The 15,584-nt window shown below is 34.4% G+C and overlaps 1 protein-coding gene across 14 annotated transcripts in view; it reads right to left on the minus strand.

Annotated features, from left to right (window-relative positions):
- The window catches only part of OSBPL8 (oxysterol binding protein like 8), a 154,313-nt gene that overhangs the window by 5,969 nt on the left and 132,760 nt on the right, over positions 1–15,584 (minus strand). For all 14 annotated transcript variants that reach the window (XM_060656904.3, XM_060656911.3, XM_060656910.3 and 11 more), the window contains 8 exons: positions 13,296–13,394; positions 10,898–10,995; positions 8,941–9,030; positions 7,549–7,685; positions 5,615–5,800; positions 5,194–5,281; positions 2,267–2,372; positions 334–436 (listed from right to left, as the gene is read on the minus strand). In XM_060656904.3, coding sequence (XP_060512887.1) covers positions 334–436; positions 2,267–2,372; positions 5,194–5,281; positions 5,615–5,800; positions 7,549–7,685; positions 8,941–9,030; positions 10,898–10,995; positions 13,296–13,394 — 907 coding nt within the window. The remainder of the gene's footprint in view (positions 1–333; positions 437–2,266; positions 2,373–5,193; positions 5,282–5,614; positions 5,801–7,548; positions 7,686–8,940; positions 9,031–10,897; positions 10,996–13,295; positions 13,395–15,584) is intronic.

Below are 15,584 nucleotides of genomic sequence, written 5' to 3' on the forward strand. Positions count from 1 at the left end.
TAGCCAGGTACAAAGGGACTGCAGAAACCTTTGCTAGCCAACTTTCTCAGAAACCACCCCTCTACCACATCCAACACACCTACATTTCTAGGTATGCTACAGCAATAAGATAAAGAGATTCCACTTGTATAATCACAGAGGAGAAATCACCACTCTCCCTCAATATTTGAATGGTGATGGAATTTCACAAGTTGCAGTCGTCAGGCGACAGAAGCCAATCTATCTTAATAGCTCAACAATGTTATAAAAATGTAAAGTTTGCATATGATTTCCTACATAACAGATTCTTAACTACCTCTCTAGACTTAAATAGCCACTGTCCATATATATTACCTTTTAATTTCTTCCTGCGTTTGTTTTATAGATTCGATGGAATTTTGAATGTCTCCCAGTTCTATCCCTTTCTTTCTTCTCGTATTTGGTTTTACTGATTGAGCTAAAAAGACATTTGGAATAAAGTTGATGAAAATAGCAAACACATTTAATTATAAACAATTTACATTTCAGCTTAATGAGCCTTATATAATAAAATTTTTCCTAGGCATTATTTTTATGGCTTAAAATGTAACATAATAATAGTAATACTCTGCATTTTTAAAAAATGTTTAGTTTTGAGGGGGTGGGGGAGAGGGGTGGAGAGAGAGACAGAATCTGAAGCAGGCTCCAGGCTCTGAGCTGTCAGCACAGAGCCTGATGCAGGGCTCAAACCCACGAGCCATGAGATTATGACCCGAGCTGAAGTCAGACGCTTAACTGACTGAGCCACCTAGGCACCCCAATACTCTGCATTTTTAAAGTTTCAATCATTAGTTGAATTTTTTTGTGGGATCAGTTACATTTTTTTTAACTAAATGAAATAGACAACAAACAGTTCATTAAAAATACATATATTAATTTGGGGGAAGGTATTACTCTCTTGTGTCTCTTGTCCATTTGCTTACTTCTGAAGAAGTCAGCTTCTTAAGCTCCCTTTTCGGTGTTTTATTAATTGTTATCTTTATTTCCCTGGTCACCCCAATTTTAAGCCTTTTCAGTTGATTTTGCTACATCTTCTACAAATTTTTACCGTCAACCAGTAAACTTTTTTTTTTTTTTTTTTACCTTCAAACCTCTCATATCATTCCTTCCTTTCCATTTTTGTTCATTTTGGTTCTCATTTGTAAAATAGGGATAATAATACTACTCAAACTCCATATGGTTGTGGTATGGTATGTTAAACATCTAGCTTGGCACATGTTAAGTACTTATAAATTACAGGTAAATAGTGCAGTGGATAAGAGAGTGAATTAAGGAGCCAAAATATCTTCATATATTACATGTATATATACTGTCTTATGGGATATGTGACCTTGTGCAGGTTAACCTGTATCTCAATTTCCTTTTCTGTAAAATGGGAACAAAACAGCGTAACTAATATTCCCCGTCTAGTACATTGGTTCCATATGACTCCTACTTTTAAACTTTTATTCCTTTTTGACTGCAGTATCTTGATCCCACCCACATCTCTCAAGCTTAGGCTGCTGTAATCCATTAGAAATCCTAATAATTCATCAGGGTTCTTTTAAAAACTGCCCTCAAAGTGAATTCAGCTCCCTCTGCGTTAAACTATTATTTGTTATCTACTCATTTCCCGGCATTTATCATTTATTCACTTCTAGTGTCATCTCTGTAAAAATAAGCTCCCAGCTTAGAGTGAGCTTAGTAGAGAACTATGGCTTTAAAAAACTGTATTTTCTCAGACATTCATTACTTTAATCCTTGCTTGATTATATGTCAGTGTAATTCAAGACATTTTACACATTATCTGGCTTGTACAAGAATGGCATACTAGTTAATCTAGTTCATAATTTTGATATAGTTATATTTTTACTTGTCTGTGACTTATAAACACTACAATAATTTAATCTAAAAGTGAAAAATTTTTTTGAAGCATGGAACTGAGTTCAAAGCTCAAAAACTGGTCCCTGCATTGAATCTAGGAAACCATCAACAACTTTTCAGGAGCTAACAAGATGTAAAAAGAACGAGTACTACAATGTGGTTCTTGATTTGCATGTTTTCCCTCACCTTTCCCTTGTGGCCTGGTCTTGCAATTTATCTATAATCTAAAACTGCTTTTTAGGCACACCATCTCTGTCCCCACCAAAACTCCCAAATTATCTTGAGTTAATATGAAAAATGCTTTTTATACATTAAACATAATACAGTAATATCCTTTTAAAAGTTTAGACGCTTATAGTGAATAGTCTGCAGTAAACATTTTTACCTTCACTTCCAGATGAGTCTTGGATATCAGGTTCTGGGGAAGAATAGCCTTTTGCCACTTTCTTCTGTTGCCTGGTTGGCTTATGTTTCATTTTTGGGACACTAACCTGAAGAAAAAGCCCAAACTATAATGTGAATTTGCAATGAGTTTTGTAATTAAATACCAATGTTGTAAAACTGTCAAAACTATCAGTTCATGGGCACTTTAAGTATACTGAAATAAAAACAAAGATTAAATAGTCTAATTAAAACCTAACAAGAGGTGGTAACACTTATACAATCATTTGATCTTAATAGGAAACATTAATTCAGCACAAACAAGAAAAATATTAAAAAATATACAATGAAGAGTTTCCCTTCACTCCTGACCTCTACTAGCAATGCAGTATCTCCATCACAAAATAGATACTGCTATTAGTTTGTATATCCTTCAAAAGACAATTTTATGTACAAATGTGAATACAGACGCCACCCTTCCCCCCCAAGCTTCTAATTGCACCAGTCAGTACCTTTTTCAGTCATACTTATCTTATTCCCAACATTAGAAACATTCCCATTGGATGATGTTGGGTTTCCAATAAAATTATTTATTTACTTTTAATAATATCTGGATATTGCAGAAAGCATCTTATAATAAATAAAAATATTATTTGGCAGAGCATGATTTAAACCTACAGAAAGCATTTGAATGCATGCACAAGATTCAGAAGTATATTAAATGTTCAACTAGGACTAAATTTTTCTTAAAATAATATACTTTAGAGTCTACCCTATTAATAGGCTTGCAATTCTGAAGGTCAATCCTAAATATAAAAATTCAAATTCAAGAGGAGAAACTAGAATTAGAAGGGTAAGGTAATTTACATGCTTAGAAAGAGGGAACCAGTCATCGTAAGTCTGTAACTCTATTCAGACCTGTTTACTATTCTAAATAGGAATTATCCTCTATTACCTATTCTTTTACAAAATTTTATTCAAAAGATTGAAATTAAAATAAAATTTCTATAATTTTATTATAGAAAATAAACAATGAGCAGGTAAGTTCTGGATTCAGCCTATACTATGCCCTCTTACTTCAAGTCATAGAGACCGAACACTGTTACATTAGAATCCAAATCCACCTTAGAGTAGGTTCAAATTGGAGATTGATGAAGACTGGTGAGAAGTATTTAAAATGACAAAGGGAGTCAATAAGCTATGTCTCTGTATGCAAAGATTTACTGTCATCAGTAAACTCTACTTTTAGGAGGAAATACAGAAGCCCTGTCTGTCTCTACCATGTTAGTGTTGTTGAAGGAAGAAACAAAATTTTAAAATGTTTTAAAATTTCTAAATTGTAATAACGTGTGTGTGTGTGTGTGTGTGTGTGTGTGTATACACACACACACACACACACACACACACACACAATAAATTTTGTCATCTTAGCCATTTTTAAGTGTACAATTCAGTAGTATTAAGGAGATTCACAATATTGTGCAAATATCACAGCTACTTCCAAAACATTTTCATCATCCCAAATAAAGACTGTTAACAATTAAGCCACGACTTCCCATTCCCTCTTCCCTATAGTCAATAGTAACCTCTTTTTCACTTTAGTTATTGTATTTTTGAACCTCAGAAGTTGTTTGGTTCCTTTATATATTTTCTCTTTGTTGATATCCTAATTTTGTTTATGTATCTTTTTCTTGATTTTCTTTTGTTCTTTGTTCCTGTTTCATTTAACTCTTTGGGCACATTTAAGACAACTGTTTTTGAAGTCCTTGTCTGCTAAGTCTCGTGTCTAGATTTCATCAGGGATGGTTTCTGTCAATTTATTTTGTTCCTTTTAATGGGTCATGCTTTCATGCTTCTTTCTATGCCTTGTAATTCTTCATGGAAAACCCTGGACATCTGAGTGTGATAATGTGGTAACTCTGGAAATCAGATTCTCCACCTTCCCCAGGGTTTTTCTGTTTCCTGGATTGATGAAAGCTACAGTACTCCATTTGTTCACAGAAGTTCCTAAACTATTTCTGCAAAGACTGTAATGTTGTTCATGGTTACTGAAATTTCTGTTCCTTAGCTTATGTTCGGTTAGCATTTTGACAGAAACTTCCTTGAACACCAGTAGCCAAATAAACCAAAACAAAAGACAAAAACGAAAACAAAAAAATACTCTCCCACTCTTAGCAGACTGTTCAGTGTAGGGGCACTAAGCCAGGCTTGCAGTGAGCTTAGGTGTTAGCTCAGTGTTCTTTCACTGTTCTTTTCTGAGCATAAGCACCTTACCTTGGACCTTTGGTTTTCTACAATCCCTGATGCCCCAGTTTTCCAAACAATCTCTCCCCAGCTTTTGTTCCTAGGCCTTACACAGTCTATTGTATTGTTTCAATGATAGTCTTTTGCTCCAAGTGTGTGCAGGATGTCAGTATGGTTCATAGCACTTCCAAGAAATGCCTGCAGCCTTTCTGCTTGGGCTCTGACTTATCAGCAAAAACAGAAATGCCTGCCCTGTCAGCATCCTTAAAGTAGCCCCTAGACAGGTTAAAATAGACGTACACGATTTGTGAATAAGATCTACTCTGTTCCCTCTGGAACCAGGGCTCTCATTGAGAATGTGGGGGCCCTTCAAGACAACCAGTGCATCAGTGAGGAGCTGGGGCAAGGGCAAGTAAAAATAACTGCTTTGAAGTCACTTCTCTCTTGATTCGTTATTCACTCTGCTGCTGCAAACCTATTTTCCATAGTTTTGGCAAATTTGGTTCTGACAGCTCATGCTTGTTTTGTTTCTTTGAAGGGAAAAGAGCTTGGAGCTGCCTTTTCTGCCACTTTGCTGACTCAACATTTTAAATTTTGAAGTCAAATTTTGAACATTGGCTGCCAAAGATACTATGGGTTTGAAAAGTTCATATGCCTAGCAGATCTTGTTACTTTTTTATTACATACCATTGGAGTGCGATGTTTCACTTTGGTCTGGATAACACCATCTTTTTCAAACTGTATCATATCATTAAGTGGGTCCCACGGTCTAGTACTGCATAAATGAAAAAAAAAAAAACATTTATCTAATAACGAAACGCTCAAATACTTTTCCAAAAATGTTGTCTATAATTAGATTTTCATTAGTAATTATGAACCTAGCTGTAAGATTAAGAATTGTCATATCTAATCTTCTGATCCTCAGCTTATTTTATAGACCACTATCATGGCATCAAATTTACAATGAATGAAACATCAAATTTAAAATCTCATACTAATTTATAGATAGGGCTTAATAAAAAAAATACCCCAACAGTAAAAATTGTAGAAATAAAGGCAAAAAACAATGCTCATATACTGTTTTGTTATTTATGTTTTAATTACTTACTCTGCAAACTTGTAATGCCATTCTCCTGTGAGTGAATCAAGCTCAAATAACTTGCACGCCCACTCTTCACTTTTTGTTTTCCGATCTCTGGCAGCTTGTCTTTGAGCTTCTTCTAAAACGTACTTCTCTTGAGTAGCTTCTGTTTGGTCTTTGGCATTTATGGCTCGAGTTACCCGCTGCCAGAGTCTAATACATGTGCAAAAATAGCATTAAAAAAGCAAAAGAAAATCAAATCTACATAGAATAGACTTGAATCTCCTTGAGAGAAAAATGATGCCTACGTGGGTTTTTGGTTTTGACAAAACTTATGCTCACAGGCTTAGAAATGAGTCAAGATATAAAAAGTGGTGTCTTGAGTAGAAATACACAGTGGAAACTAAGTTTCTTCTTGCCAAGGAAAAGTTTTTACCTGGGTTCTTAAACATATGGTGATGAATGGTGCTGACCCAAGATAATAAGAATGTACTGAACGCTCAAGAATCTACATTTTTAAGTTCTTTGGATGATTCTTATACACACTGTGTAAGATCCACTAGCCTCAAAGATCCAACACTGTAATGCCATGCTTTTCAACCTTGAATGTAGGAATTATCAGAGAACTTTTAAAATCAGAATCTTGGAAGAAGGCCCAAGTACTGGTTTTTTAAATGTTTTCTGGGTGATTGTAATGTGTAGCCAATGTTGAGAACCACTGACTGAGGTAAAATCTTTTCCCCTACTAAAGTTTAGTTTTTTTATTGGACAAATAAAACTATGACATCTATATTACTCTACCTGTGAAGACAGCATGTTGTGACTGAAAGAACACAGGTTTTGGAATCAGACAGACTTGGGTTGAATCCTGTTTCTGTCACTGCTTGGCTGGTGAACTAAAAGTTACTTATTCTAAGACTCGTTTCCTCATCTTTAAAATATGTGAAATTACATTCACACCTCAAAAATTGTTGTATGCTTTGCAAAGCTTCACCCTGGATAGAGGGCATCATGTGGTTACAGCTGAAACCATTTTTAGAACTGCCGCATACATATTCTTTCATTTCTGACAGCCCCAATTTTGGGTGCAAAAGAAAAGTACACAGACTTGAATCACCATGACAGAGAATGATATGCATGTGAGAACATGTAGTGAGGACTAAACTATTGTGTAAAAAAGTAGAGTGTGTTTTACACAGAAAACTTCTAACACAAATAAATATAGTAAGAATAAAACTGGGCAATATTCATATAATTTTTTGGTTCAAAAGCATAAGAGATCAAGCAAGAATTCCATGACTTAAGAATAGAAACTATGTCGGGGCGCCTGGGTGGCTCGGTCGGTTAAGTGTCCGACTTCGGCTCAGGTCATGATCTCGCGGTCTGTGAGTTCGAGCCCCGCGTCGGGCTCTGTGCTGACAGCTCAGAGCCTGGAGCCTGTTTCGGATTCTCTGTCTCCCTCTCTCTCTGCCCCTCCCCTGTTCACGCTCTGTCTCTCTCTGTCTCAAAAATAAATAAACGTTAAAAAAAAAAATTAAAAAAAAAAAATAGAAACTATGTCTTTAATTATTGCTCAACTAATGGAAGTCCTCTAGAAGCCTGCATATCCAGTGACATAGTTCATATATTTTGCAAATCAAGAATAATTAGTCCCATAATTTTATACAAACAAAAGCTTTTGTTTTTAAATAGGCCCTGGAGCAGATAAGAGAAAGGAAAAATGGGAAGTTTTAGTTTAGAGCTGCAGAAAACCAGTACGATTTTTTAACTAGTATGATTTGTATATTTATTTGACGTTCACATATACAAAAAAAAAAATCCTGTCACATCACACAAATGTTAAACTATTTTTGCTGAATTAAAATGTGACTGAAAAGTGACAGAGAAAAGTGGCCAACTATTGAGGGGTTAAAAAATACTCTTCGATGTTCATGAAGTTGGCTGAAAAATGGTATACTTACTTCTCTGATTCAAAATCTCCCTGCTCCTCAAATTTGACAGTGTGCCTTATTAATCTCCACTGCTTAATGTCTGGTGTTGGATTCCAGAAGACCTCTGAATTATCAGTCTTTTTGTCATTAATAAAAACTTCACTGTCCTGTATTTAAAGAAATTAAAAATTAATGTAAAGAACTATCATTATTTAAATTAGGATTATTTAGTATAGTAATATAATAATTTTTTCCTGTACTTAATCCCACAGTTAAACACATTTCTAAAACAAATACAACTAGCACTTTTCTAAAAGCTCCAAATGTCTTGTCATTTCATAAAACCATTAAATAAGTACTTCTAGTCATTTAAAACTTTTGGTTGAACACACACAAAAAAAAGTTCATGAGATTTCACAAGTTTTACTTAATAAACAAATTTCCAACAATTACTTCAAAACCTCAACAACGATTTCTGAATTGTCACAGAGGAGCACAGTATTTGCTAACAGCTACAATGAGATGCTGCTATCTACATACTCAACACAAACCTCAAAGAACCTTTCTTAGCATTAAAAATTTGAGTACAATCTTAGAAATTTCATTTTTTAAAAAAAGATAGTTTTATCTTTTTTTCCAAATGATTTTTAGATAGAAATAAAATTTTGAAATTACAGAGCATATGCGGCCTCTTGGTTTAATCTCCAGATCCAGTTTCACTCTCTCATCACATTTCTCATCACTTTCTGATTATAATGCAGAAAACAGCATACACTCAGTGTTCACAGTGACAGTGCATCTAGGCAGTACCATGATATACCCTTTTCATTTAAGCTCCTCTTAACAAAATTAGGTAAGTGCGAATTTAGGTCAGCAGAGAAATAAATAAAAGCTGTTGCTTCCAAATACCACTATACCCTTTCCATGTCCCTGAAAAGGAACTGTAACTCTAATTGGAAATGCCTGTTTCTTCTAGGTGAGGGGCAGGACACTGCTCCGAGAAGCAGCCCTGGAGCCAGAGTGCACGGGCTGGAATTCTTGCTCCATCACTTTGAGCAAACTGTTTAAACTCTCTGCGCCTCAGTGTCCTCCTCTGTAATACGGAAACAGTATTACCCACTTCATACAGTTCTTCGGTATCAAATGAGTCAATGAGAGTAACATTTTTAAACAATGCAGTATATTCTAAATGATAAGTGTTAGCTATTTTTATTGAATTAAACTTTTGGAAAGGTAAAGTATTATTACAAGACACTAAATATTGTTGATAACAGATCAATGCCAAAATATTTGTTAAGCTGAAGCTTATAGTGAATAGTGATGTTTTTAGCAATGGAATAAGTGAACTTTTAAAATGTGATTTTTAATTTTTTTCACAGAATAAAATTCTTTTTGTTAAAGCTAAAATAGAAAAATACTTACCCAATGGCCTTCCAAAGTAGCTAGGACTTCTTTTCCCAATTTAAGTTTCCCTGATATTTGATTAACACAGTCACTACTACCTAGAAATGGCTTTTAAAAGAGAAAATGTTACAGAAAGAGTTTACTTTTATCTTATATTTACATATAATGTAGACAAAAACAAACGAAAGAAGTAAGTATATAGTTACAGTGCTACTAAAGCATGAAGGGTGAAATGCTGACTCAAATTTTAGTCAGAAACGTTCAATGAAATCGGAATTTGTTGCTGTGGAAAAAATCGGCAAAAATAAACAGACTGTGTGAAGTCCAAATAAACATGTTGAGAAAGATCACAAATGATAACTCATGCTCTCTGCTCTCTCCTGACTCAACTGAGCTGTCAATGCTACGGTATGTTGAAGCAATAACAATTCAGTAGACTTAAGGGACTTAACTCATCTGTTAGAAGTAATAATACCCCTGCCTTCAAAACTAAACAGTAAAACAATACTTAACCAAAAATCCTCCAAAATTAAATTATAAGGAAAACACTTTGAGTTACTATATTGCCTTACTAATGTCACTCATCTGTGACAAAATTTTGATGTTCCAATCTAACCCTTAAAAGTATCATAAATTACTTAAAACATCTTTAGTCATGATTTTCAAATAACACTATCACCATACAAAAAAAAAAATTTTGCTAAGATTAAAAAAAAAACAACAACAAAGGGCACTGCACCAAATAATACTTAAAAGAGATACTTTTTATTAGAGCAAAGTTGCTGATCGGCTAGATAGCAACATAGGAGAAATTTAACAAATATTAAACAGTTCATAGAAATATTCTTTGAATATAATATATTGTCCTATACCAATAGCAGCCTTGGTGAAAAGGTCTTAAATTTCCCTTTCACTCAGAGGCAGAGAGAATTTTCCAAAGATGGCCATCTTCCCACTGAGAAGTAGGGTCCATATCTCTTCCCCTTGAAGTTTTTTTTTTTTTTTTAATTTATTTATTTTGAGAGAGAAAGTGCAAGTGGGGGAGGGTCAGGGACAGAGAATCCCATGCAGGCCCTGTACTGTCAGCGCAGAGCCTGACATGGGGCTCAAACTCATGAAGCATGAGATCATGACCTGAGCCGAAGCTGGATGCTTAACCAACTGAGCCACCCAGGTGCCCCTTCCCCTTGAATCTGAGTGAGCTTATAACTCTTCAACTAATAGAAAATGGTGGAAGTGATGTAATTTGACTTCTGAGACCAGGTCATGGATGGCAATACAGCTTCCACCCTGGTCACAACAACACTTGCACTTGGAACCCTGAGCCACCAAGTAAGAAGTCTGACTACCTTGAAGCCACTATGCTGTAAGGAAGCCAAGCCAAATGGAAAGGCCACATATACTAGGTGCTCAGATCAGTAGTCCCAGTCTTTTAGTCTTCCCAGTCCAGGCACCAGACATGGAAGTGACTGAGCCTTCAGATTATTGGCCCCAGTTGCTGAGTCACTCACAACCTGCAAGGCTTCCCAACTAAGGCCCCAAACATGATGTGGCAGAGATAAGCCATCCGCAATATGCTCTGTCCAAATTATAGAACCCCTATGGATCAGAACAAGGTTGTTTTTAAGGTTGTGAGTTTTGGAGTAAATTGTTAGGCATACAATTCTTAGTGTACACAACTATAGCTCAAGCTGATACATGCTTTGTGGTATTTTGTAATGTTTTAATTTACTGAGAAATTTCTATCCATTTACTCTATATATCTCATTTGTTATATTATACCAACAGTTTTATTAATTAAAATTAAAACAAAAAAAATGATGGTTTTGTGTGGATTTGGATCTGCCAAGGCTGTCTTTTGATGAATTCTGTGTTCTTATATTTATTTTTTAATAAGGAACTAAACTGTGCTCTTTGTTCAATATTTATAGCACAGATCTTCTTTAATTGGGTGATACCTTCTCTCCCTACTAACCTTTAGTTTGAATTCAAGTATTGCACTGTATCCAGTTTTTTGACACGTAATATTGACTATTCCACCAAGCTCCAGTGTCATTGTGCCATAAAGAATTCCTAAAGAAAAAAAACAATTTCGACAAAAGGTTGGAGAGAGAGCAACACTGGCTAGTAACCAGCAGAACTTTATAATCTAATCTTCTTCTAGGAAAAACCAATAATTCAAGAGCATTCTGTCCCACCCAATAACAATCAGTAACATACACATAAAGTTGTTTCTGTAGGACTTAAATAGAGGATACAATTATTTGCAGATTTCATTCCATTTGTAGATGGAACTATTTCAGAATTCACATTCTTACTAAAATATATTAGCAATCCCCAAATAAATACTCACAGCACTTTTGTAATCATTCATGGACATGCACAGAGTGGTGAAAAATTTGAGTTGTCCAATGTGCAAACTGCCAGCTGAGGTTGAACAAGGTAACACTGCCTTCTGGTTTCACCTCTCATTTGGTAAACAAGTGCCTTTTTTGCAGTATATTTAAGTGCCACATTTTTCACATTTTGGTGCTTTTTCTTGGGGATTTTGTTGTTTAAAAATGACCCCCAAATGGAGTGCTAATGTACTGTATAGCATTTCTAAGTACAGAAGGCTATAATGTATCTTGTTAAAGCTTGACTCAGGCATGAGTTATAGTGCTGTTGGCTGTCAGTTCAATGTTAATGAATCAATAATATATAATAAGGCGTCTTTGAATAGAAACAAGGTTAGGTATTGATTGATTGATGAAAATGTGTCAAGAGGCTCACAGGAACCTAACCTTGCATTTCTCCTAGGATCAATAGTTTAGTATTCTTTAAAACAGTGTTTGTGATGACTTTATGGAACATAGCTATTACAAATAACAAGAATCAACTGTATAAATAAGACAAACATATAAAAAATTCCCTCAAAAATAGGTTCTGTGGTGAAAAGTTGAGAAAATTCATTTAACTCTGTTAAACTATGTGTGTTCTTGTATGAAACTGTTAAGGCTGCCTTTAATATGCAAATGTACAATGTTAATTTCCAAGAGGGGACCAGACTATGCAATGTTTCTCATACTTATTTGGCTATGGAACTCCTTTTGTAAAGCAGTTTGTGAGATTAATGATTTGGGGAACACATCTTAGAAAATACACAAGGGTAGAAAGCAATCATTATTTCCTATGCTCATTCACAAAGGGGTTATTATAATCTCCTTTTTCATGCCAAAAAAAAAAAAAAAAGCCACTGGCATTGGGTATCTATATAAAATATCATTTTGTTTATTCTAAATGATATAAAATTTAAAAATATATTTCTTCTCAATTCCGTTCATAATTTCAGATATTTCACTTCATGTCTATTTTAAGAATCACACATGAAGCTCTAAGAGTTATCCAGCCTGAGGCCACAAGGTGGCCACTCCTGTACTTCACACAAAGTAGGTCCATGTTACAGTCGATAGGAGTCAACAAGCCTAGAGTTTTGTCTCAACGTTCTTACTAAGTAGCTGATTTGGCCTTAGGTAAGATTCTTAAAACTCTCGGTTTTTGTTTCTGTGAAATGAGGCCACATTAAATAATTTCCATGTTTACATGAATCAGTCCCTAAAAGAGGATAAGTACCCAAAAAAGTTATTTTTAAAAAATGGGCTGGGAAGGAGTATACAGATAATGACCAAGCTGATGCCCTATAGTATAGTAGTGCAGGTCACAGAGATCTTGACTCTGCAACATCCTAGCTATGTGATCTCTGGCAAATTAACTTCTGTGTGCCTCATTTTCCACATCCATAAAACAGAGACAATATTATCTACTTTATAGGGCTGCCTTAATGATTAAATGAGTTGATAAATGTAAATGCACAGAATGGCTGGGTACCTGGCCTGTTGTAAATGATAGTTTAGTATCTTTATTTTAACTTTAACTATCTTTAATAATGGGGGGAAAGTATAATACATTAGTTTTTAAGAAATTGCCAAATGAGAATAAGAAACATTTTTAAAGTATTTAGTACACTGAGAATCAGGAAATTAAAATTTTAATAGGGGGTGGTAGTACAAGAAAATGAAAATCACTTTTGAAGATTTTGAAACAATGGGCAGTTTTATCAATTTTAAAACCTGCACATTAGGCAAATGAAATTCGATTATTATAAATCAGCCTCTTCCAACTAGGTATGTTTTATAAAAAGTCTGATGTAGGTGAATTAATTCACCACAGAAATATTCAGCAGATGATAGCAATAATCTTCAGTACCTATAAACCAAGGACACTTTCAAATGAAAGGCTGACTCCATCAATCAAAAAACACAACAGATTACAGCCATATACATTTACTTAAACAGGTTTAAGGAATATCTAACTCAAGTATGGGAAATACTTACCTTTACAATGAGCATACGGCATTGTCATGACATAATCTTCGCCTCTATTCAAGAAAGTTAATCGTGCTTCTCCTTCTAATATTGCGGATAATGAATTTCCTAAATTAAATATTATTTATTAAATTTAACAAAATCAATGCAACCAATTCAAAATAAAATATATTTAGGACACCCTTCATAGATCTACAGTGGAATGTCTTAAAAACGTCTCAATCTCAATGTGCCCAAATATATATTTGTTATCTTATGTCCAAAACATACATGACCCATATTCCTGGTCTTATAAAATGAGCACGTTAAAAAGGTACAGTTATGTGCTTATTATGTTATTTTATATGAGGCTCTTAAAAATCTTAGAAGTGTGGGACGTGCAATAAAACATTGCTTTATGGTATGGCTTAATGTATCTAATGTTTGAATAAAAACATTATTTATCTGCAAGTTACATAGTTAAGTCCCAAGCTTTAAGTACTAAAACGGACACAATACTACTATAGATAATTTAGAAAAAGAAAACATAAGCACAAACCATCAAAGTGCAATTGATGATAGAATTTCATGGTATTTTCTTCTAGCTTTTCTCCCAAGTGTATTTTTCTTTATTGAGGTACAATTTACATACAATAAATGACCCACTTTAAGTGTGTATTTTGATACTCTTGACAACTGTATACAGTCACGTAACCATCACCATCACAATCAAGATATGGAAATTTGCATCAGCCCCATAGAGTTCCCCCTTCCTCCAGCCTCAGGAAAACACTGGTCTGTTTTTTATCACTGTAGTTTTACCTATTCTAGAATTTGTGTAGATGGAATCATAAAATAGTTTACAGTCTCTGACTTCTTTTACTTAGCAAAATGTTTCCCAGATTCATCCATGCTGTCGTAACAACATTTCATACCATTTTAACAACATTTATTTAAATTCTTTTTAATTTCCTCACCAATGCTTTTTAGTTTTTCAGTGTACAAGTCTTATACATCTTTTATTTTTTTCCTAAATATTTTATTTTCACATACTATTATAATTAATGAGTTGTTTTTTAAATTTCATTCTGCAAGTGCTCATTCTGAGTATACAGAAATACAACTGACTTTTTATTTTGGCCTTGTATCCAGCAACCTTACTAAACTCATTTATTAGTTCTAGTAGTGCTTGGTATACTCTTGAGAATTTTCTATATAGATTAGGTATGCATATGGTTTTTAACTTCCTCCTTTCTAATCTGTATGCTTTTTCTTTAACTTGCCTACTGCATTGGCTACAACCTCTAATAACAATTTTATAAAGAAGTAGTGAGAGTCAACATCTTTGCCTTGTTCCTGATCTTAAGTAAAAATTATTTAATTTTCACCTTAAGAGTATGAAGCTGGCTATTATTTTTCATAGATACCTTTAATCTAGTCCTAGTTTGTTAAGAGATTTTATTATGAGTGGGTGTTGAAATTTGTCGAATGCTTTTTCTGCATTTATTAAAATATAGTTTTCTTTTATTCTATTAACATGAACTACACCAATTTTCAATGATATACCAACCTGTGCCTTTAAGATAAATCCCACTTGATAAACTGATCATGGTATGTATCATTTTAATATATCCTTTTATGTGTATACTACTCTTCATAAATACTGATTTGTTACTAATTTGGTAAGGATTTTTGCATGTACTATATATTCATGAGAGATAATAATATGTACTTTTCCTATAATATCTGGTTTTGGGATTAGGGTATGTAAGCCTCATAAAATGAGCTGAGAAACATTTCCTCTTATTTTCTATAAACAGTTGTATAGAATTGGTTTTTTGTTTTGTTTTGTTTTTGGTATTATTTCTTTGGTATATATTTTGGTATTATATATATTAAATTTTTTTTAATGATTTTTAATTTTTTTCTTCCAAAAATTTTTTTAACGTTTATATATTTTTGAGACACAGGGTGCCAGTGGGGAAGGGGAAGGGGAAGAGAGAGAAGGAGACACAGAATCTGAAGCAGGCTCCAGGCTTCAAGCTGTCAGCACAGAGTCTGATGCGGGACTCGAACCCATGAACCATGAGATCATGACCTGAGCCGAAGTTTGACGCTTAACTGACTGAGCCACCTAGGTGCCCCATGATGTTTATTTTTGAGACAGAGAGAGACAAAGACAGAGCATGAGCAGGCGAGGGGCAGAGAAAGATGGAGACACAGAATCCGAAGCAGGCTCCAGACTCAGAGCTGGCAGCACAGAGCCCGACGTGGGCTCAAATTCATGAGCCGTGAGATCATATCTGAGCCGAATTCGGA

This window comes from Panthera onca, chromosome B4 (genome assembly GCF_046562875.1).
Source record: "Panthera onca isolate mPanOnc1 chromosome B4, mPanOnc1 haplotype 2, whole genome shotgun sequence".
Classification (NCBI taxonomy): Eukaryota; Metazoa; Chordata; class Mammalia; order Carnivora; family Felidae; genus Panthera; species Panthera onca.